This window comes from Dama dama, chromosome 24, assembly GCF_033118175.1.
Source record: "Dama dama isolate Ldn47 chromosome 24, ASM3311817v1, whole genome shotgun sequence".
Classification (NCBI taxonomy): Eukaryota; Metazoa; Chordata; class Mammalia; order Artiodactyla; family Cervidae; genus Dama; species Dama dama.
In genome coordinates this window covers 35,338,517-35,363,897 of record NC_083704.1, presented here as the reverse complement: position 1 = coordinate 35,363,897, position 25,381 = coordinate 35,338,517, and the positions used below count along the sequence as shown (strand labels likewise).

At 41.4% G+C, this 25,381-nt stretch overlaps 1 protein-coding gene across 15 annotated transcripts in view; it reads right to left on the bottom strand.

The window, feature by feature from the left end:
* FOXP1 (forkhead box P1) overlaps positions 1-25,381 on the bottom strand; it is a 611,298-nt gene that overhangs the window by 152,033 nt on the left and 433,884 nt on the right. For 6 of the 15 annotated variants that reach the window (XR_009690333.1, XM_061128075.1, XM_061128078.1 and 3 more), the window contains exon 1: positions 8,383-8,607. The exons of 7 other annotated variants lie outside the window; for them this stretch is intronic. Coding sequence is in view for 6 of the 8 variants with exons in the window: in XM_061128075.1 (XP_060984058.1) it covers positions 8,383-8,592 (210 nt within the window). In the remaining 2 variants the exon portion in view is untranslated. Of the gene's footprint in view, positions 1-8,382; positions 8,608-18,700; positions 19,322-21,576; positions 21,596-25,381 lie in introns of those variants that run through there. 2 more of the 15 variants (XM_061128088.1, XM_061128089.1) reach the window with 2 other exon arrangements.

Genomic DNA, 25,381 nt, shown 5'->3' with positions numbered 1-25,381 from the left:
TTCCTTGGGCATAGCAATCCATCTGCACAGACATTTGATTAATACCATAAATCTGACATGCAATGTAGAGTGTTAATGCTTGGGACGTGGAGGAAAGAGGGCAAAGAGACGCCACAAGGGAGTAGGGCAAAGTCAGGAATTTCAGAGACACTAAAGGGCTCTTTTCAAAGGTACCTTCCTCCTTCTCCAATTCTTCTTGAGGGAGCTTGGGAACTCAAGTTGAAAGTAAATACTTTCACCTCATCTGAGTCCAAATAAAAAGGAAAAGCTAAGTAAGTGGTGGACCACCCTGCAGATAAAGGTATTTGTGAAGGAAGATCAAAACGAAGTGACCTTGATGGACTATGTAAGAAAAAAACTTAAGCCAGTCTGACCTCTAAGTCAGCTCAAAAGGTACCTTATAGACCTGTGAACAAAATTGTGCTGAAAACAAATGGGTCTTTTGAGTGTATACCACGGGCTAGTTTTTACTTAAAGGTAGAAACTGGGGAGGTGCTAGCAATTGGAGCTAATGCCAGGGGGAAAAAAGGAGATTCCTCCAAAGGGCAGAATACATGACTGAGCAATCTTTTCTAAAGTTTAAATAAAGGGACTTCTCTGGTGGTCCTGTGATTAAGACTCCATGCTTCCACTGCAAGGGGCGTGGGTTAGATCCCTGCGCTAGAAACTAAGATCCCACATGCTGTGTGGCCAAAAACTAAAACAAACAAACAAACAAAAAAACAGGTACTATTACAAAAAAAAAAGCTCAAATAAAAAAAGAAAAATACGTCACCAATAAACCTTTGTGAGGTCATTCACTGACAAAAGGATTTATTAGGAGTAACATCTAGCTCCACCTTTCCAAAGAGGACAGCAGGACTGGGAACAGAAACCAAAAGTTTGCAGACCTTTCGCTAGAAAATCACATGGCAAGTTAGGCCATCCCAGTCAATTCAGCTGAGAACCAAGAATGTGCACACAGACAAGATGTTGAGAAGGTCTGTTAAATGATGTGCTTGGAGTTTAGAGACAGGACAAGATTCACTGGGGATTACATCAATAATCGTTTCTACATGATAATTATTTGTGCCTGGAAGATTCACACACAGATGTGGTCCACGTATCAAAAAGATCTGACACTATCATCTTAGAAAGTGTGAAAAATGGGCTTATGATGGTAGTACATTTTTCAAAGAGGAATAGATGTCATTTATGTAATAAAACAGTGTTTACAGTTCTAAGAAAAGTTAGAGTGACACAGGGTGCAGTGGGGGAACGCAAGATGGTGTGGGACTTCCCATGAAGTCAACTCAGGGGAGGGGCAATGCAAGTGGTCGGGGAATATGCTCATGAAAAGATTACTAAAAATGTTTAATCAGCAAGAGGAGTACTTCTTCTCAAAGGACAATCTCACTACACTGAGTTTATGACTGTAGTGTGGTCATAAAAAATATTTTTAAGATGCTACGGAAGGTTGTACAATGCCTTTGTGTCTAAGGGGTGCAGAGGGAGACAATGAAATGGAAGCACAGATAAATCAACAGCTGACAAAGAAAAGATCCTGGGAAAGATGGACCCCTCCTGTCCCAGCTCCCTATTGCACCCACCCTTACTGTCCCTTCAGCAGCCTTCCGTCTAGTGAACTCACCACGACCAGCCCTTCAGATGGAGTGGACGGGCTACTGCGTCTGGGAAGGGAGAGACATGTTCGAGAAAGACTGCCTGCAAGAGCCTCGGGAAGAGAGGCTGTCTGAGAGGGGCATCTGGAAGCCAAGACGCCTGGGAGAGTTGCCTGAGACTCCAGCCTGCTGTCTCTGAGGAGGATTCACCATCACTGGACTCCGGGTTTCCTTGTCTCCTTGGAGACGCTCAGTACATGCGTAGGTGTACAAGTGGGCAGAGTGAAGATTTCATTTATATCATATAAGAAAAATAGTCCCCACTGCAAGGTGCCTGCAGGAGCAAGAACCCCTCCTCCTACTATATATGTCCCCTTAGTTATTTCACATGAAGGTTTTACTGCTTTTTAATGTAGGAAAGGGAAGTGTTATGTATTTTAATTGCTACCGTCAGAGTTCCCAGAGTAGTAGACTGGTAAGCAAAGAAGGGTCTGGCTACTAGTTGGAAAGGCAGACAGAAGGTGTGGAGATGAATATGAAAAGAACGTGCGGAGAAAGATGTGGTGGGGAAGAGGAGAAAGGTAAGGTCCATCTAAGATCAAAAGAGAGCAAGCCAAGAAAATCAGAGTAATGGCAACTCCAGAGCCACAAATATTTGTTAAAATAATTTACCATGTTTCATCAAATACTTGGAGAGCTGGAATTTGATTTTCAAATACTCAGTTCTCAGAGAATCTACACAATAAGCTTCTCATTTAAGCAAAAGGCATACTATTAAGTGTCCTTAAAAAAAGTGCATACACACAAAGAAACTATTCTGATATGAGCATGTTCTCATAAATGCACTTCAACAAAAGAAAGCATAGGACTCAAAGTTAAATTTTCAACAAATGTTTACTGAGCTGGCTCTATACATCTCAAAATCAGCTACTGGAATCCTTGCAATTTTCCTGCTGGGAAGAAGGGAAAAGTCATTTATGTGTAGAACATAGTTTTCAGACCCAACATGGGATATATCGAATTACACAGTCACGTAAAGAGCGCCAGCCTTTTCACAGCATTTCAGACAAAAACCCCAGCAAAGAAGAGAATTAAAGATAGAAGCACAGGAACAGAAAAGACTGAGGATCTTGTATGAACATGAAGGAAATTTCAGTCAAACTACTGAAGAGAGAACAAATGATGAAAATGTGTAATGCATGCATTCATGCTAAGTCACTTCAGCCATGTCTGACTCTGTGACCCTACGGACTTTAGCCCACCAGGCTCCTCTGTCCATGGGATTCTTCTGGCAACGATACTGGAGTGGGTTGCTGTGCCCTCCTCCAGGGGATCTTCCCAACTCAGAATGAACTCGCATTTCTTATGTCTCCTGTACTGGCAGGTGGGTTCTTTACCACTGGCACTATTGGGAAGATACCCTGGAAAAGGAAATGGCAATCCACTCCAGTATTCTTGCCTGTAAAATCCCATGGACAGAGGAGACTGGTGGGCCACAGTCCATGGGGGTCACAAAAGAGTCAGACATGACTTTGCAACTAAACAGCAGATTTCATCCTCAAAATGCAAACAAACAGGGAAAAAAACTTCAAATATTGGGATGGAGAGACAATGCTAGTGCAAGGAATTATTTATCTTGATATGAACTGTTATGAATTATCCCATAATAATTCCCTGGCCTCCTCATCAGTATGAGAACAAAGGTGGGGCAAAGCACTAATATTCCACACCCTTCAAAAAAATCAGCTGAGGTCTCAGCCAGAATGTGAAAGCCTAATTTATTAGAACTTATAAAGTGCTATGAAATCAGTCATTAAAGGGCATTTGCTTTTCTGATTCCTATGCTATTTAAATCAATGTAATCTGGATTTTAAATCACCAAAAAGAAGATAAATAACTCCTTTGTGTATGAGACTATGTATTTGACATTATCATCATTATCATACGAGTCCCCAGTATCTACCATGTGTAGAGAGTCTAAGATGCTTACTGTCATAGTCTCTGTCAGAAAAAAATCGGAATTACAGGTAGAATCTCCTTTGGAAACTGCATCAGAGACCTGGATGCATTGGAGACCCACATATGCTGACTTGATAGTGAATTTTACCTGTTCCATGCACCAAAATCATGAAAAGCAGATTCATGTCTTTCATCTCAGATTCTACTGCCTGAACCTCAGAGGTGTGTCCCAACACAGCTAAGAAATGAGGATGGATTTTTCACATTTTTATAATAGCATCTCAATCTTGACTGAAGAAAGGTCTCTTAAGACATATTGTTTCAAGATACAAGTAGATTCTTTGGCTTCCAAATAAAGATACACATAGCTACTGTGTGTGTGTGTGAGAGAGAGACGGGGAGAGAAAGAGAGACTATGAATAAATAAGAACTTGTAAAACACTGGGATCAACTGTGACTCAAGTTGCAGACCTACTGTTAGTTTAAGTAACTTAAAAGGTCCCATACAATCTCTGGAGACCTCTTCCTCTTGGTGGCAGTTTCCTGGGCTGGGTTAAGTCAACACTTCCTTTAGAACAGATGTGACAATTCCCTGGCCCTGGATAATGTGGTGCTGTACTTGATGGCCAGGCTTGTGGGTTACAGTAAAGATACAGTTTGAAGATGTCAGCATGGAGGCAACTGATAAAGCCAGCCACTTACAGCCCAGCTGCACACAATTCTATTTATCATTCTTCAAAAGCTAAAATCAATCGCCCTGAGAGCTAACAGGAGCAGAAGACACACACTGCCTCCCTCTCTTTCTTGGCTGCCATCGAGGCCTCAACCTGTTGGAGTCGCCTTGTGGTAAGCACACCATGGACCACAGCCTACACTGGGCACAGAGGGTCAGGGAGACTGGTGCTGGGTTGTGAGTTTGGTAGCATGCTAGTGAGTTTCATCCTAACTGGGGACCTGGACAGTTTTGATACATTTTTCATTCTTTTGGTTCCAGATGACTTCATTCTCATCACTGCCTCCCATTTCTAGTAAATAAGTGCCATCTGTTATTTACAAATTACATTTTACATAAGTTTGCCACTTTTGAGCTATTTACATCTCGAGTTCATAGCAGGTGCTTATATTTGGGGGTGAGGCATCCTATGAGGTACACTATGTTTAGCTTGTTGATCAAGGTAGACAATATTCAAAAACATGTTTACCATATTTTACAAAACACCAATGTGTTTACCTAAAATATGGTTTGAGTAAACATGAGCATGTACATAAAAGCAAGCCAGTAGAAGGAGAACATAATTTTTTTTTAAAAATCTAACACACTTGATCATGAGGCTTGAAATCAGTACTGACACATGGAGGTCTTAAAAATATATGAGGCACTGTGGCATTTGAGGTCACGGGTCAGCAAATTTTAGTCTGGGGACCAAATCCAACCCATTCCCTGATTTTGTTCAGCCCATGAGATAAGAATGGTTTTTACTTATTTAGACAGTTGGGAGAATTAAAAAAAATATATTTTTTGATGTGAAAATAACATGGAATGTAAGTTTCAGCATCCACAAATAAAGTTTTATTGGAACACAGTCACATTCATCTTCTTCTGTACTACCTATGGCTACTTTTAGGCCACAAAACAGAGTTACATACTTGTGACAGAGGCTATTAATGCCTACAGTATTTCCTGGCTGGCCTGTTACAGGATAAGTTTGCCAACTTGTCATAGGATGCTATCTGTAATCTGAGATTCTCAGAAGATTCTATGGGACACAATTTTATATAAACAGAGCTTTCAATCAGTTGGACAGAATAATTTTAGAATTGAGCTAAGATGCAAGGATGTTACTAATTAGCTATTCTTAAAGCTCAAACACATTTTTTAAAAAATTTTCTGAGGAAGAACTGGGACAGGAAAACAGAATGTATCCACGTGCTCCTCTATCTGAAATCGTTTCAAACTACTTGCAAATGCTGAACATGGGTTTCTTCTTCCCACAGGTCATTTGTAGCTGTTCAGAATGGATCTCATTCTAGTAGGAGGCTCTCAGCACTCAGCATAAAGACAGCACATGCCCTATTGGCCAGTGGAGAAGGGCTGGTGACTTCCTGTCTGCCTGAGAAGCTGTCCCATTTCCAGCTTCAAAGGCTGCTCTGAGTCAGCCACCCTTCCTCTAGTTTCTTTTCCTAGATTCTCCCCACCCCTCAAGATCAAACCTGTTTCTCAGACAATTCCACAGGCTAATCAACAGTCATTGTGCAGATTGGGTAGGAAGAAAATCCAGCAATAAAAAGTCATATGGGAAGTTTAGTAGGAAAGAAGTCATGTTCTCTCCTCTATTTTTCAACCTCTATAGACAAATCAAGTCCTCTAGAGAGCTTTTTCACCTAATCTGCTATCTTGGTTCAACTCCAGCAACTGACGACCATACTAACAGGAATACTCATCATGGAACCCAGTTTGAAGATCGCTTTGTAGTATTACCCAGAAATGAGTATGCAGGGAAACTCTATCACCCCCTTGCTCTGGATACGGTAAGCACCCAGTGCATGATGAAAAGCAGGTCTGTGGGTTACTTTAAGAAAAGAAATGACAGTGACTGACAGAACTAGAAGCATTTGCAAAGAGCCAACAACATTCCAAGGCAGTGAGTTCTCCAACAAAAATGCAAAAAAGAAAAAAAAAAAAAAATATATATATATATATGGTCAAGAAACAACAGTTAGAACCTTACATGGAACAACTGACTGGTTCAAAATTGGGAAAGGAGTATGACAAGGCTGTATATTGTCACCTGTTTATTTGACTTATATGAAGAATACATTATGTGAAATGCCAGGCTGGATGAATCACAAGTTGGAATCTAGACTGCCAGGAGAAATAGCAACAACCTCATATATGAAGATGACACTACTATAATGGCAGAAAGTGAAGAGGAAATAAAGAGCCTCTTGATGAGGGTGAAATGGGAGAGTGAAAAAGCTGGCTTAAAACTCAACATTGTGAAAACTAAGATCATGGCAACTAGTCCCATCATTTCATGGCAATTAGAAGGGGAGAAAGTGGAAGCTGTGACAGATTTTATTTTCTTGGGTTCCAATCACTGTGGATGGTGACTATAGCCATAAAATTAAGACACTTGCTCCTTGGAAGGAAAGCTTTGACAAACCTAGACAGCATATTAAAAAGCAAAGACATCACTTTGCCAACAAAGGTCCGAATAGTCACAGATATAGTTTTTCCAATAGTCATGTATGGATGTGAGAGTTGGATCATGAAGAAGCTTTCAAACTGTGGTGCTGAAGAACACCCTTGAGAATCCCCTGAACTTCAAGGAGATCAAACGAGTCAATCCTAAAGGAAATCAACCTTGAATATTCATTGGAAGGACTGATGCTGAAGTTAAAGTTCCAATACTTTGGCCACCTGATGCAGAGTTCACACAATGGAAAAGACCCTGATGTTGAAGGCAGAGGAGAAAAGGATGGCAGAAAATGAGATGGTTAGATAGCACCACTGACTCAATGGACATGAATTTGAGCAAATTACAGGAGATAGTGAAGAACAGGGAAGCCTGGCATGCTGCAGTCCACGGGGTCACAAAAAATCGAGAAAACAATATGCACAGAATTTACAAATGGAGCACTTGGTTATCACAAGAAAACGTAAAAGTTAGCTAATCTTACAGAGGGAATTCAGCCATTGTAAGTATGAAAATATTAGATGTCCAAGGAAAATTCGGATTCTAATGACTGTATAAATACTAGATACACAAAGAAAGATAGCTCCACAGCAGACTCTCAAGTCATATTACTGATGACATAAGTAAATAACAATCAAAAGCACACTCTATTAGAACTTTAATACACAGAAAGTCACAACAACCAGTGAAAAATCACCCGAGAACCTTTTCACCAGTCACTGTTTGGTTCAATCTGTGACGTACAAATAAAGCCGTAGACTCTGTGCATTAGTTCACTGGTAGTTGATTCACCTGGCTCCACCCCACTGAAAGCAGGTGGGGCCAACAAGCAATGCCTTACATTATCTGGGGTACTGGATTTGGATCAATGACCTAGAAGAGAAAAGTTCTATGTAGCATCATCCACTCTCAGAGCTCTGACAGCTCCATAAAGCATCCTATACTTTGAAGGTGTTCTAGAGCAGTGAATATTTAGAGAGGGCGTGGCTTTCACCAAATGCGCCACAGCCTCTGCAAGTGATGTGACAGACATATCAGCTGGATAGACATGGTAAAAAAAAAAAAACTGGAGCAGAGACCATCCCACTCCTACAACCCTCCAAAACTACGTGTTCAAGTTAAGACCAAAAGGGACAGGAAACGGAAAAGTCAAAGTTCCCTATCGTCATCACTGTCCTAATTGCAAAGACAGAGCCATGAGCAGTATTGCCCCCACCTGTGGGCGTGGGGAAAGATGACGCCACCATGCAGCGTCCCCTCCACCACTGGACCACTGCAATCTCTTTACTGTCTCACACCAGCTTGAACCTCCAGATCTACTTCCAAGGCCAGTTTTCCCAAATCCTTACTGATAGGAATTTATATTCTTTTTTTTTAATATTTATTTTTCATTTGGCTGCATAGAGTCTTAGTTGTGGCACGTGAGATCCAGTTCCCTGACCAGGGATTGAACCCAGCTCCCCTGTATCAGGAGCACAGAGTCTTAGCCACTGGACCACCAGGGAATTCCCTGATTTCATATTCTGTAAGGGATACATAAGATGGCGATCACTGTTATGACATTAATAGTCATATACCCTTTGCTTTACTTTAAAATCTAACAGATAATGCAAAGACAGGAGTACCGGCAGGTTGGGAGTGTGTCTGTGTTTGTATGGAAATGCAGGCAATCTATTAGAGTGTATTTTCTTTGGAGAAAAGATGACAAATGTCATTTCCTTCTTCTTTTTTAAGAACATTTCGGAAAAGCTGGGAAGGAGAAGAGAGTCCTGCAGCTGTGTTCTTGCACCATGCCATGATTCACCAGCATTCACGCTATAGCGTTCAAACACCATCTCACGCAGCTTCTACAAGACACAGACGCAGGAATACCACAAGACTGTTGACAGAAGGAGGCATTTTGCTATAAGCCCCACCCCAAAGGAAACTTAGGAAGCAGAAAAAGGGTCAGCAAACCCTATATTCACTTGCGGTTATGAATAACCTTTTTTATTTTAAGGTGCGTATAAGATGCTTCCTGCCAAAGAAGGTCAAAGTCAGGAATTTTCATAAGACAAAAAGAAAAAGGACATCTATGATCCTCTTGCAAAAGCAGCTGAAATACGTTTAATGACCACAAACAGTCAGAGAGTCTGTTTGAAGTCTTATATAAGAGGGGAGAAAAAGCCCCACCATCATACTCTTACTCCATACACCTATTAACACAGGGCCCTATAACCACCTTGCTGAGGCCCCGGTTGGCTGCTCCTGGCTGGAGTCAGTGCCAGACGCTGAATCACCACCACCAAGTCTCCGGCACCTGAGTTGTGTTTGGAAGGATTCCATTCAAGCACTGCCCAAGCCTGAGCCTGTCTAGCTTATGAGAGTTGACAAGACCACAGCCTGGGGTGCTGTGACTGGAGGCAACATGAGCATTGCAATGAAGTAAAACAGAAGTCAAGTTTATTAGAGAATGTCTAAAATGTTAAGCTGGATGCTGCATGAAATCCATTTCCCCTTGTTAAGGAAGGACCAGACTGTATCCAAAAATGAGTAAATACACTGGCCCGGTCCTTTTCCATGGTTCCAAAGTAGAAAACGGGGTGGGGTGGGGGTCAAAAACACAAGAATAAGTGAATCAAAGGGATCTATGAACTCACCGTAATAACCTGCTGTTTTCTGCAATTGCTTTTTATGAGGGTGCAGCCCGGTGACTCTCATTATGAATAATCCAGATTCTTATCTTTTCATACCTTGGAGTGAGACTTGCTAATTTTGAAAGCTGCACAAAAATCAGGCTGGAATCATGCTCAAATAAAGGAGAATCTTCTATGATTTTACTAGTAACACTGGACTTATTTTCGGCCTAAGCAAATGATGCTCTATCTCTTTTTCTTCTTGTGACGTAAACCACACGTGCCGCTGATGCCCTAAGAGGAAATTAAACCCTTAGAATGCTTCACCTTCACTAATTACCTTTCTTTCCTTAATTGAATTTTGGTCAAAGAAACAAGAGGGGGAACCAAGTTCAGTTGAGATAAAAGACAAAAGAAAGAAATAGAAATGGGAAGAGGGGAAAGACCAAAATAGGACGAATAATCTAAAATTTGGAACTAATTGGGATTTGCCTGGTGGGCCAGTGGCTAAGATGCTGTGCTGCAAGTGCAAGGGCCTGAGTTTGATCCCTGGTGGAAGAACTAGATCCCACGGGCTGCAACTGAAAGACCCCACGTGTCACAACTAAGACCTGGTGCAGCCAAAAGAATACTTAGGAAAAAAAAGTTTGGAACTACTCACTCTCGGCCAAAGTTAGCCTAGATAGAAAAATCCAAGTATTTTCTAACAATTTACACTTCTCAAAGCAGTCATTTCAAACAGCAAAGATCACACCTGTATAAGAACTTAAAGAAATGAGGAACATCTAGAAATAGGGGGGGCAAATGGAGACTAATAACTCCCCACATTTAAAATACTAAAATAAAAATGATGTACTGAACTGCTTACTATGTGCCAGGCACCATGCCAGTTAGTTGCTTTACACTTAAAAAAAAATTTTTTTTTGTTGTTCCCAAGCATTTCTAAGGCAAGCAAGGGAAACGTTTGTAATTATCGACTTAAAGTGGAAAAGCTAAGATGGTGAGGTTTGGTGACTTGCCCAAGGTCACAAGTCTAGTGAGTGGTTAGGAGAGAAATACAAAAACAAACAAACATTGTCTTCTGAGAACTTGATACTCACATTCTACCAAGGTCAATGATTAGACCAAATATGGCCAAGGGTAATCCTGCCACATGGACACGCAGTCCTCTGGAGCCAAAAAGGCACGAATGAATGTGCACCCCACTGCCTCAGGGATGAAAGAAAAAGCCGTCCACAGCATCACACATCCCAACTCATTTGCCTCTTTTCCCCACTATAGACTTGCTTTTTTTTTCCCAACCAGATCTTCCTGTTCCCAGGACTCTTGGAGTCACAATCACATCCGTAATTCTCTTGTGTTCTCTGCCCACATTTACCTGGCCTCCAAGTATCTTCTCCATTTAAGCTCCACCCTTCCCAGACAAATACTGCAAGATTTGATCTATAAATAGAATTGTAAAAAGCTGAATTCAAAGAAGCAGAGTAGGATGGTAGTTGCCAGGGGCTGGAAGGAGGGGAGACGGCAAGGTACTCGTCAAAGGCCACGAAGGTTCAGCCGTGTGAGATGAATAAGCTCTGCGAATGTAACCTACAGCACCATGACTATGCTCAGTAATACTGTACTACGTGCGTGGAGTTTTCCAAGAGGATACATCTTAAATCCTCTCACTATATACACAAAAGGGTAATTATATAGAGGTAATGGACAAGGTATTTAATTTGTGGTGACCTTTTCGCAATGTACAGCTATATGAAAACAAGTTGTACACTTTAATACACATACCATTTCTTTATGTCAAAGTTATCTCAATAAAGTTGTTTGAAAAGTAAAATAAATCTTAAAAAAAATAATGCATTCTACCTTTTCCTAAAATCTCATCCAACTCCTTCAGGTCGTGGAATCCTCCCCTTGGGACCCCAGAGAGCAGCGCTGCCTGTGAGTGCCGCCAGCATCCTGGGTCTCTGCTGGTAGGATGGCTATCCTCAAGCAGGCAGACAGGAAGATCTCCGAATCCCCCTCACAATCATCGACCCAGGTTCCACCATCTCTGAGGACACCGATGCTGTCACCATCATCCTCTTTGATCCTTTCTTCAAGCCCCAGTAGGGACATGTCACCTGCTCCATGGTTCAACTGAGCCAAGGTCAGACTTTCGCAGAAAAAGCTTTTCGTCCAGCAAACAAAGGGGACACTGAGCTGAGAGAGGATAGATTTCTTTCCACAGTTTAACTGCAGTCCAGCCGCAGTTTACGCAGTCCAACACCCGTGTCTCTGCTCCCTCTTTGTTTAAGTTCGACCCACCTTTCTCCACCTTCCAGGCAGGGCGAGTCCAGCAGATTTTTGGCCCTGGTACTTACAATCCACTATAGATTCTCACATTCTACTACAGCTCCTTGTTACTTGTCTAAGTGGTGGTGGGTGTTAAGTGATTGTATTCCCCCCTCACTTATTGAGATGTATTAATATAAAACCCTCTAATAGTTCTAAATGTACATGATGATTTTATATACATATACACATATTTATATGTAAACAATTCCCACAACAAGCTTAGCCAACATCCATCACTGTACATAATTTCAATCTTTTTCTTGGGATGAGAGCTTTGAGGATCTACTCTGTTAGTAACTTCTAAATACACAAGACAGTATCATTAACTTCAGTCACCACGCTGTATGTGACATCCTCAAAACTTATCTTTACAGCTTGTGACAAACCACCCATTTCCCTAATCCTCAAATTCTGGCAATCACCCACCTGCTCTTTGTTTTTATGAGTTTTATCATGTTAAATCCCACATACAAGTAACATTACAGGTATTTGTCTTTCTTTGACTTATTTTACTTAGCAGGATGTTCCAAACACCCACCCATGTTGCTAAAAATGACAGGATTTCCATTTTATGGGTGAATATTATTCCCTGTGTGTATGTATGTATATCACATTTTCTTTATTCATTCATCTATTGAAGGACATTTAGGTTTTCTTTTTCCATATCTTGGCTACTGTACATAATGCTGCAATGAACATGGGGCTGTAGATAGTTTTTCCAGATAATGATTTCATTTCCTTTGGGTACATACCCAGAAATGGAATTGCTGGATTGTACGACAGCCCTATTTTTAATTTTTTGAGGAACTTCCATACTGTTTTCCATAGTGGTTGCACCACTTTACATTCCCCCTACCAGTGCAGAAGAGCTCACCATTCTTCATATCCTCACCAACTCTTTGTTATTTCTTGTCTTCTTGATAAGAGTCATTCTAACAGGTGTGAAGTGACATCTTACCGTGGCTTTGATCTGAACTTCCAATTAAATGTATCCTGAAAACTTGTGATCCTGGCTGGTGGGGATAGGGAAGATACTAATATAAGTTGCCATTTTGTGAGTGTATATTGCCTGACAATTACTGAACAGTACTGGTACACAATCTCATTTAATTTTCACAGTCCTTTGAAGCAGTATTATACCCAGTTAACATATATGGAAACATAGGAACAGAGAGGTTAAATTTTAAAGATTATGTGAGATAAACACAACCCTTAGCACAGCACCTATACATGATAATTACTTATTTAATGAAAACTAGTACTAGAGTACACTGCCCCATAAATAAGAAAAGATATTTTGTGGGAAACAAAGATTCCTCTTCCCCAGTGATCTCAATCCACTGGCTAGCCCCCTTAGAGAGACACTGAGAGAACCAGAGTATCCTCTAATGAGCCCAGAGGAATCTCGGTATCTGGCTTGGCCATAAATTGTTTTATGTAGACAGAAAACTTATCAAGTATGCCCAAGGTCACACAATCTAGCTTAGAATACCTTCCTTTATACTTCAAGAATGACATAACTCGAAAAGGCCACTAATGTACACAACCATGGACTTGGAATTCCTGCATTCACATGGAAACTGCATTCACATGCTAGACAGGACAGATCACTACAGAAAAATTTAGAAATATCTAGAAGAATACAGTCAGAGAAGGCAATGGCACCCTACTCCAGTACTCTTGCCTGGAAAATCCCATGGACGGAGGAGCCTGGTAGGCTGCAGTCCATGGGGTCGCGAAGAGTGGTACATGACTGAGCAACTTCACTTTCACTTTTCACTTTCATGCATTGGAAAAGGAAATGGCAACCCACTCCAGTGTTCTTGCCTGGAGAATCCCAGGGACAGGGGAGCCTGGTGGGCTGCCGTCTATGGGGTCGCACAGAGTCGGACACGACTGAAGTGACTTAGCAGTTAGCAGAAGAATACAGTGAGTTAATCTAAGCAACGCTCAAAGGAACTTTGCAGTTACCTTTTGGAAGATCTGGTAACTCTGGTCAAGGAATTAGAAATATCTTCTTAAAAGGGAGGTTAAAAACAAAACTGTGTTCATCAGATGGACAATAGTGTTCACAGACTTGTACTCATAGGGTAACAATGATCTTTGGAACTTCTGGTCACTGCAGCATAAGGTGGAACTTGAGTCTCCAGGCAAGAAGAAATAGAAATTCTCTGGGAATTTGGGGGAATTACTGACCTTGGGAGAGGCACAGACTTCCAAAGAAAGAAAGGTTTACTTTATAAAACATTAACAGAGTCTACAGAAGCAGCACATGGTCGTGAAGTGTGCATCAGTCATTCTGCCTGATTTGAATCCCAGCTCCACCACTTGCAACCTGTGTGACCCTAGACAAGTTACCCAATCTCTCTGTGCCTCAGTTTCTTCAACTGTTAAAATGAGAAGAAATAACAGTCCCTATATCATAATTAATATGTACAATGTGCACAGCCCAGGATCTGATGTCAAATAAGTGCTTCTTAAGTTTTTAAGTTGGAGAAAGATAAATATCATATGACATCATTTATATGTGGAATTTTAAAAAGTGATACCAATGAATTTACTTATAGAAATAGACTCACAGACATAGAAAGCAAACTTACGATTAGCAAAGTGGGAGGGACGGATAAATTAGGAGTTTGGGATTAACATACACACAGTTTTATATATATATAAGAAAACAAACAAGCATCTACTGTATAGCACAGGGAACTATATTAAATATCTTGTAATAACCTATAGTAGAAAAGAATTTGAAAAAGAATGCACATGTGCAAGTGTGCTAAGTAGCTTCAGTTGTGTCCAACTCTTTGCCACTCTATGGACTGTAGCCCACCAGGCTCCTCTGTCCACGGGATTCTCCAGGCAAGAATCCTAGAGTGGGTTGCCATCCCCTCCTCCAAGGAATCTTTCCGATCCAGGGATCAAACTCACGTCTCTTATGCCTCCTGCCTTGGCAGGTTGGTTCTTTACCATCTGCACCACCTGGGAAGTCCAAGAAAGAATACATACACATATATGTATATATGTAATACACACACACACATATATATACACACACACATATATGGAGAGGTTCAGTACATCACTGAATCACTGTGAGGTACACCTGAAAACAAATGCAACACTGTAAATCAACTAGACTTCAATTTTAGAAAAGCACTTAAAAATGATCACTCCTTTTAGAAGATATGAAAATTGCGTAAGTTAATTCAGAAAATAAAAAGTCAACTGTAATAGCCTCATCTACACATGACACACTGCCAACATCTGGGGGCATGCTTATGTAAATTACTTTTCTGAAGCAAAACTGGAATCATTATTCACACACTTCTGAAAATCATTTTTTTCAAATTAAAAACATATTTTGAATGGAGATTTTTCAAACCTAATTTCTATGTTTCAGCTTCCAACAAACAAACAGTTCTGGGAACTAAACAACCTAAATTCTACCCCCACCCTAGTCTAGAAACCTTCCAGAGAAGGTCTGAACATAGACTTAAAACTGCAGATGGCATGTGACTAATTTTTATTCTGTAAGTAGTAACCATAGGAAAGAACCCAAAACACATGAGACTTTAAGAATCATACAGCAACACTGAGGGTTAACAGAACGTTTCAAATCTTTTGCCCCCAAGCCCACAACCACAGAGTAACTTCTCACTTTGCACAGCCAATGAGCAGTGTCTGTTTTTTTGCAAAGAACCAACTAACTTGATTTTTGTGGAAGTTAAATTGCCAACATCATGTTGAGTTAAAGCGAAACAAAACAAAAATCAAATTTTTAGCCCAAGCTGTACCCCAAAAAAAAAAACCCACCCCAAAAACTCCTAACTTTGATGCTGAAGAGATTAAAAGTCAGCATGATTACTCTCCAGCAGTTCCTCCCTTCCATCTCCATCAACACCATGCACTAGATTTATTTTCCAGTCCAGTTTCTTCATGGCAAAATACTTTCTCATGAGACTGCCTGTGGTCAGGGCTGAGTATGTCACAGGAAAAATGTTCCTCATGGCATCTAGATCATACCCTTTTCAGGTCTTGCCTGACCATGAAATACAGACACACCCGGAAATTATAAACTATTTTAACAAGAGGACGTTTTCCCACCTCAAAAGAGGGATCATCTTCACAGCCTACCTATGTCCCAAGGGTGTTCCGAGTATTAATGAGTTAGCATTAGTCAGGCACTTTGATTGTACAGACAAAAGGCTGTGTATAAGTACAAAGTATGATGATCCAACCCAAGTGCCTTTTGGAGAGTCACCCAAGGTGACGAAGAGAGGCAGTGGAAAGGTTGGTGCTTCTATGGTTGTCCTCTCCAGCACGAAGCCACCTCCCAGGCACACACACGCAGGGCGATCCTGATGGAAGCTACGCTGTGTTTGAGGATTGACTGCATTGTTCCCTTATATAGTCAATGGAGAGGGAATCCCTCTGTGTTCATATTTCCAGTTCACATTCCAAGACAGTATAGGCAACAAAACAGATTTTCAGCTGTGATTTATAAGGGCCTGATATGACTGGGCCAGGCACTATGCTAGGATCATCGTTTGTTCAGGGTGTGGATGCAGGGGGCAGCCCCTGCACAAAACCATGCTGTAGTTATCATAAAACGTGCCCGTCTGTGCATGTACATTAGGTCAGTGCATGCCGATGTATAAAGAATGTCACCATGCACTGATGCAAGCCCTGCCAGAAGATGAAAACAAAGAAAAAACATTTTTTTTTGGTTTGCTTGTTTAAAAAAAATCTACATTTCATGTAGACTCGAGACTTTCCCAAGGTCTCTAGAGGACTTGATCTGAGACAGCCAACAGCCCTGCAGGTCATAACAGTAAAGATGGAAAGATGTTTTGAGGGTATCTTGGAAACCTACGAGTAGACTCTTTGAAGGATACCACCTGCCTGACACGTTTTAGGAGAGAAGCAAAACTTGGCCACTAATAAAATGGTGCTGCTCACTGGTTACAGAAACCCTGGCATATTTTCCTTTAGCTGAGCTGTTTACATTTCAATGGAAAGTCGTAACATAGCCTTCAACAAAACTGTAAGAACTGCTGATTTACCCAATGGCATCGTTATTTAAAACACACACACACACACACACACACACACACAAATACACTCTATCTCTCTCACTCACACACATCATAAAAACAGAGCTACTGAGGCAGGCATAACTAAGGAAAGCATCTAGAAAAGCCAAACTACAGCACAACTAATCCTGGGAAATCCTGTGCCATAAAATCATCCACTGCAATAGATTAATTCTCAGTAACAGCTGGGCAGACTCTCAGAAGGCCTGCAGGCTTCTGAGTCTTAAGGGTTAAATTGGTTGCCTTAAAAAAAAAAGAAAATGACACATATAATTTCCTTTTATCATAAAACAATGCATTTATTCTTTTCTGTATGTCTGTTAAAGGGCACGGCTTTCTGAGTGGAAAACAAAACAGAACTTGGTCACATGTTTATTTGCTTCAGCTACTCCCTTCCCCTTCTGATAAATAATCAAACATGCCATCCAGAAAAAACAAAACCAGCGAGCTGGGAAATTTGATGGTCATCAAATAGACTGTGATACCAAGAAAAGCAGCCCACTGTTCCCACACTGGGTTTTCGGCCCCCACACCTACACTAACATCTGAGTAAATATCTCCAGTCACTCTTTCCATTTTCCCTGCAATTACTCCTACTGTTATACAAATTGTCCTTAAGGCAGTCTCAAACATAATTTTTTTTTCTCACAAAGTAGAACAACTTCTGAACATGAAAAAAGTCAGCCCAGCAAGAGCCATACGCATACACACACACATGCACTTACTTATTTTATGTATTGAAATGTTTCTTCTTTGAGAGGTGGGGGGACAGTGGCGGAGCCTACTTCTTTTTCTATTCTAATAGATGGCTGACTTAGAGGTTAAAATTTAAGTATATTTAGTCTGGGGACTAACAAACAAGGTTTAGAGTAGTAACAATTCCCTTCAGATCAAAAGAGCTAATTTTCTACTTCCTGTCTATTCCCTGACCAGTACATAGTAAAAAAAAAAAAAAAATAGCACCTGGCTTACCAGTTATTCCGAAGTTGGGGGTCAGGGTTGGGGGAGGGGTGTGGGGAGAGAGGAGGGGAGCCCAAGGGATATCCACATCAGACAGGAAAAGGTGGAACCTTTTAAAAAAAATGACAAACCATGTCTTGAAAAAGTCATTTCAAGAGAAAGGACCCAGGAGCACCCACATGGCTCTTGGGCACAGACAGAAGCAGCAGCCCCGGTCCGACGGCTCTCCCTGCCATCCCAATTATCCACGATGAGCGTTCTGAAAAGACCCTTCCCACATCAAAGTTAACAGCCATCTCAGAAAGTGAGGCGGGCTTTCTCTTTCCTTTTCGCAGTGCACTCCGTTTAAACAATAGTAATATGAATGAGATAATGACCGTGCTTGTTTCAGCAGTCTGACTTTTATTGGCATGAAATTGGTACAAATATTATCAAGACCGATGCACAAACGACGACGGGGTCATGATGCATGCATCGAGGACGAGCCGGCAGACGCAGAATTACCAAGGCACCATCCCCACACCCCCGACTCCTGGTGATAACAGGAAGGAAAAGAAGGCGACACAAGACACCATCACAAATAAGCAGAGTGAGGTTCTAATCTCCGTTCAAGCCCCTAGACTGGTCCTGACAACCCGCGGCTGCTGACTTAGCTGAGACTACCCGAAGACACATTTGAAAGCAAGACTGAATCACTAAGGAGTTAGAAGGATCACTAAGGAGTTAGAAGGAACCGGTCCTCTCAAGGCTCTAAAAAGAAAAACGGCTTTGATGGGGGTGGGGGTGGGGTGGGGGGAAGAACAGTAAACAAGTTGGATCATCTAATTTTGCCCTTCAGAGAATGTCCGTGCAGGAGTGGATCCCTACTTTTAAAAGTTTCACCCAGCAAAATGTTCCGTTTTTTGGTTTTTTTTTTTTCTTTTCCTCTGGACACTTACAGAGAAAATGAAGAGTTTGACCGAGAGAGCTCACACTGTCTGCCTCTGGATTTCCGTCTTCTTGCTGTCGATGGTTCTGGCTGTTTCTGTGAAGCGGGGGTTGCCGAGTGGTAAAAAAGATGTTTGAATAAACAGGAAGTCCTGTGCGGCTGAAGTACACTCGAGGAGAAAACACACTGGAACATTGCCCTTTGTAGGCAACCTCAGGGACGCTTGCCTCCACAGTAGCTGCCTGGGCTCTCACTAAATGACAAAGAAACCGCAAGAATTCCTCAAGTAATTCTTCACTTTCAAAGTTGAAAGATCAGTTGGAGCTTGCAGGTAATTTTCAAAGTTGCATTTAGCACTTAAAGAAATCTATTCAGGCTACACTGTATCTAAATCACTCCAGGTCTGCAAGCATGGACAGAGCATCAGAATTGCGCCCTGGCTAGTCCAAGCCCTAGCCAAACACAGCTCATTCACCCAGACAAACACACAGCGACCGGGGTTTTGGAAAACCTGCTCATGAGATATTTTTGTGATGACATTAACATCGGCAGGATGCCTCAAAGGGGGGGAAGAATAAAGGAAGAAAGAAAATTCAGATTCTGCAGACTTTAGAGGATTTTGTCACATGTATTTTTAAACAACACACCGCCTGCATTCCAGGGACATGCCCTTGAGCTTGCTTTTGCTGCTTTTCCTTTTCTCTGCAATCAGCCCAACTACCTGTTTATCTCCAGATGCCTGGTTTGTCTACGTGAACACTCTGGAACCCCCAAACTAATTATCAAAGTCCTGTCTTCTGTCACCCGAGTAACTTGACAGATATTGTGAAGAAAAGTAAACTGCTGAAGGCAGAGAAGTCAGCTTGAAAAACACGATGAAGAGTTGAACAGCCATATTCAAAGAAAGAAAAAAAAAAAAAAGAAGGGAAAGACGAGGGGGAGGGGGAAGAGGAAGAAAAAGGATCCCTTCTAAAAACGCACTGCTGCTGTGGCAATGCTCCTCTGCCATGGAAGCAACTGATTCGTTACTGAGCCTGGAATGCTGGACTGTCTGTCATCCAGGTGCTAACACTCGGTGAAAATAACTCATTGGGAACTGTCAGTGGGATGTTTACATAGGCCCCAATCTTTTCTTCATAGAAGGAAATTTTTTACTGGAATTCATCTTCTTTTGATCTCACATTCAAAGCAACGGCAGCTTGATAGACATTCAAGTCTGAAAGCAAATCCAGACGCTGAAGATAAACCGCCAGAATATGACAGGCAGAAGCATCTAAAGCTTATAAAAACCAAGAGAACAGCATGTCGCCTGAGTATTACAATAGCAGAAATCAAGAGGCATATTAGGTGGAACTGATCAGCCACAAAAACAGTTCAAAAGGCAGATCAGAGAAACAGAGGATGAGGCTAGAAGGAAAAAAAACGGGGGGGGGGGGGAGGGGGCGGGGGTGGGATCTGGTTTACTGCCTTACCTCCCTTCTGAGCCCTGCAGATCTTAGATGCCTGCCTCTCCACTTTTAGAAGGGGTGGAGTGTCCAATTCAAATGTTCCTGTTTAACTCAGCCAGTCTAGTTACAAACGCTGCAAATGACTTCCTAGCAATCCATTTCCAAGGGGCAAGGGAAACAGACAGACCTTCAGCTTGCTCAGTGTCCAGCGTGCGGCATGGCATCAGCGCCGTCTGCATCTGATTTGTAACTCGGTTTCAAAAGGCACACAGCCTGGGCGCCAGGAAAGCCAGCCCTCGACAGGAGAGCTCTAGCGCTTGGAGCCCAGGTGAGAGGACTCTAAGCAGTCCGGTTACCTAGAAATGGCTCATTACCGAATGAACAGGAATGCTCCGGACTCCTGTCACACAGATAGATGTGTTCAGGGCAATGGAGAGAGAACTGTTCAACACCTACTCGCTTTGAAGTCAACTAATGCAATTTCATAAAGGAATTATGGCAAGAACTTTCTTAGAGGCACACAATTATTTCTTTTAAAAATAAGCCGCTTATTCTAATTAAAGTCAGTGCGTATAATGAAAAAGCAATTCTCCCAACAATTTTGTGCTTAGAGCTGTTTGTTAACAAACACTGAATGTGAACCGGCAGCATCAGGTCAAAGGACCACAGAATTCCAAATTATAATTTAGCCTGCGGTTACTCCTGACTGCAGACACCTCCAGGGAGTACAGAGCCAGATCTTTCCTGCAGCACCCATGGATTTTGAAAATTAGCCCCTCCCCTCATCTCTGCATAATAACCCAACAGCGCAACGTGGATTTAAAAATCTACTAACCAATTTAAAAAGCTGTAATCAGTTTAGGGTTTGCCTCACGCAAACAAGATTCCTGGGTAACTAAGCTACACATTCGAAAAACAAACAAAACAAACAAACACAACGAAAACCCTCCCAGATTCTGAGCCGATTTTGCTAAAAGGCACCTTCGGTCACACTTACACAGCTGTCTGATGTGCTAAGTTGGTCATTTGTCTTTAAACTGTATTAGTTCAATATATGAAACTTGTCACTATTCTTCTCCAAGCGTTAAAAAAAAAAGTTGCTTTTAATACTTACTCACCAAAGTCTGCCAACTAAATATTCGACGTTGCTATAATGGTTCCCTTTACCCCAAACTGGGAGGTTTACCATGTAAAGCGCAATGCAAATTCCTTTATATATTATAAAATGCATCTTTCCTCTGCAAAGAATGCTGTCACCCCCACGGTGATACAAGGAGCAGGAACACCTCATTTCTCAAGACCATTAAAGTCTTTTTAAAAAATCTGCCATGTATAAAGACCTTCATTAGTATAATTAAATGACTGTTGGGGTTTTTTGATACAAACAACTTTTGATCTGTCCTTTAAAAACCTCATAACAATATCATTAAAGAGTTACCATTTTTAAAAGAGAAATCGTCTGCTTAGGGCCATGGAAGAGTAGCCATGCTCTGGGCCGCTTCCTCTCTCTCCCTTTCAGACTTCTCCTGGACTTGAATGTCACCGTAGACCTTGAATCCTTGAATGTGAAATGGCTTCACGCTAATTGCTCTAATTGCTTGAAGATGTGCAGGCAGGTGAAACCTGATCCCCGTGGCCATTGTAGAGACCAAGAACAACACTGGAATGTTTACACAGTGGTTTGATTTTAATAGACAGAAGGGCTGAGTTTAAGACAGCAAAAACACAGCTAATAGGTGACCCCTTAATGTAGTCCTCCTTTAAAAAAAAAAAAAAGAAAAGAACACACAACAAAAAACAATTTCATGTTCTAAAAGGCAGTGTCCTAAATGCCAAGGTTATTTGCTTGACTCTTGGAGTGAACACACGTTACGTTGCACCTGACATTTACACCCGAAACTCTACCCCGAATACATTTTTATTTTTTTACCTTAAAACAAAAAAGCACTTTATATGTCAGTCACCTTACAAACAGATTATGACTGTATGGTATTTCCAAGTAAGTGCATTCATTTAAATTTTAAATTGAATATTTTTCGCTCTTGTAAAACTCTTGGTCCCTTAAAGGAGAAGCCTTGCATCTCCTTTTTTATCCCCTTGGTTCTTCTGCTCTCCCTCTGCCCCGCACCGCCATTTACGGTATCTCTGACCCATGTACATTCCTGGATTGCAGTTAAAGTTGACTCCAAACCCCCTCCTGTTGGTGCTTTAGACAAATGTGCATCCTTTCGGTACCTCTTTTCTTTGTAACTACTCTGTGGGGCTGTGGTCTGTTTCTCATCCAGAGGGGCTAAGGCAGCCAGGGGAGTGGCTGACATAGTTATTCAGTGACAGTGTCCATTCTCTCTGGATATTTTAATCAACTGAGATGGATACAGAGGTTTGACAATGGCTCCCCAGAGCCCTCTCTTAACAGAGCACAAATGTAACCAATGCTGGACAGGAAACACCCTGCAGCAGGACCAAGATAAAAATACAACAGCACCTATGAGGTGTCAGTAACAAAAGGAAACCCACAGAAGTTGGGGGAAGGTTTAGACAGGTGTTGAGACAGACATATATGTACATCAAGGATCTGAATGTGCAGGAATGTTTCATACAGGGCCAAGCAAACTGTGAAACAGGAAGTAAGAATTAAACCTATTACAGAATAACACAAAACAGTGAAACGATTTTAAGGTTAAGCTGGGCAATTAAAAGCAATACATACATAATATGCCTTGTAAATAAGAGCAGAGGACAGGGAACACCCCACAGAGCTGGAAGCACATTCAAACGGCTATTCTCTTAAGTTATGCTGTGTATTAAACTTCTAATAACAAATATAAAATGCGGAAGAAAGGGGAGGGTGGGAGTCCTTTTAAAGTTATGAAACACTTTTAGTTATATAAGCTAAGTAATAAATATAGGAGCTTCTATCACCTGGACTATTTGTCCCCAAATCCTGCAAGACAAAATGGTGAGACAAAAACTACTGGGTAGAAACACCCTTTTAAATTGCTGGTGCCTGACACACACATTGCATACGCTCACACCTTGTTCTAAAAGGTATAATCTCCTATGAAGACAGAATTCTTCCTTCTCCAAAAAAGGAGGGGGCACAAGTAACCATTTATCCATTTAAAGATTAAGTATAAACTAGTCCAAGCCAGTGAGAGGAACATGGAGGGAAAAAGTAAACAGGCCCTCACCCCCCACCCCGAAAAGAGTTCCCTTTTGCAAGCTCCATGCGGTGAGTGCCTGGTACCAAGGGCGGCCCCGTCCGCTGGAGGGGTCAGGAAAGCTATGCTGAACCGACAGGTTCCGTTTACAGCAGGCCAGAACTTTGTTTGGATATACTGGCCTTGCTCTCCGCCAGCTTAACAACAGATGGCTAGAAAACTTTCATTATGCTGCACAGGGCTGAACTGCAAACAATCCAGAAAACTGTGAAAAGTTTAACTCCCTCGAAACCGATGTGCCAAACCAGGGCCTACCCAAAGCCAGCGAGCCAGTGGAGGGCCCAGGGGACCTTGGAAATGATGGTTAAAAACAAGAGCACTTGCTCACTGCCCCCATCAACTCAAGGCACCATTCCAGACCCCGGAACAGCAGCAACCCACCCAGGTCTTGAGTTTAACCATTCAAAGCCCAGACCTTATAAGGAGTTGTACTGATGAACCCCCCTTTTCTTTCCCCTAAAATGTACTGTCAGACTTCCCCTCCCTTTGGGCGAAAGAAAATCTTCCTCCAGACAGTTCCCCAGTTCCCTTCCCACTTTCCTTCCCTCTAGAAATTGGGAGGATGAGGTCAAATAGTCTTCCTCTAACACCCAGATTTAAATATGATTTATCCAAATCTGTCTATAATTTAAATATTCATTAAATAGATTCAATCACATGAACCCTAATATCTCCTAATGCTCCGAGACAGGTTATAAATGCACCTTCAAAGGTTTAATTCAATTGGCAATCTGAGAGGTCTTACCACTGGAAATGTGTTATTTCCATATTATTCAAGAAATGAACAAATGTGTTTTTCCACAAATGTATTTGAGAAGCTACCCTTTCCTGTTATTGAAAGAAAATTGTGTTTATTACTCCTTTAGCATAGTGTAAACTCATAAACGTCAACAGAGAGTACAAGGAAAACTGTCAACTAAATATTGTTTCCTTCATGAGCTGTTCTTCCAAGTCAATTACGCCTTTCAACTTCTGGGGCATTGTATGATAAACTGGCAGTAAAAATCATTCACATTAATATACCATGGTGCCTTGCCTGCAAAAGGTAATTAAAGAAGTAAATGACTCATAAGAATAGACATATTAGCTGCAAAATGAAAGGCAACTGAGCTGCCACATAAAAATATGTACCATTAAGATACTGCATTTTCATATTCCTGTAATCAGCTTCAGTAGACTAATGCTTATTTAATCCAGTTCTGTGCTAAGTCCATCAACAACTGTTTTTTGCTGTTTTCTCCTTGACTGAACATTATGAGAGCAGGTTTGGAATAAATACTGCAATGAGATTTTTGCATCGTCCATTGAAGAACAGGTTTTTACATTTTAAAATCGATTTTTCTTTCTCTGAGAAATACAAAGTAAAAAAGATTACTGGTGGAGAAATATATATATAAATTATATTATATAAAATATGTATTATTAATATGTAAAAATACAGAAAGACATGTCTGCTAGCTGGACATGCCTCTTTAAATGGTAGAACATTTCAGGGAAATATTTGTTTCCACAATCACTGTTTCTGACCCACACCATTATCCGCACAAGGGGAAAGGTATCATGCCTTTACTTGCCAGATCTCTGCCGAAGTGCTCCCTTTTGCTAATAAAGTCTCCATCAACATGAAAGGGCAAAGGCAGTTAATCCTCTGGCAGGGATGGTAGCCACCTGATTGCATAGAATCTTCTGGAAGAGAAGCGACTGCCCCTTAAATTAGGTGCGAATTTCCATTGTATGGTTTCCAAACTGACATTTGGCTTCCTTCTTCTCATCCTCCATTTCAGCCTTCCCTCGCCAGGCCAGCCAACCCACAGGACAACATCATCTACATGGTCAGAGAGTTTCCACTCAAGTTGCTCACCTCCCTGTTTCTGGAATCCAGATCTTGACGAGTGAGATGCATCCACCGTTTGTACTACTCATATTTCTGGGAACATGTAGGTACATTAACTGTCTTGGAGGCTGGGGAAGTGTCTATTCTTGTCGTGGAAATTAGGGCTCTCTTTTGATGACAAAGATGCG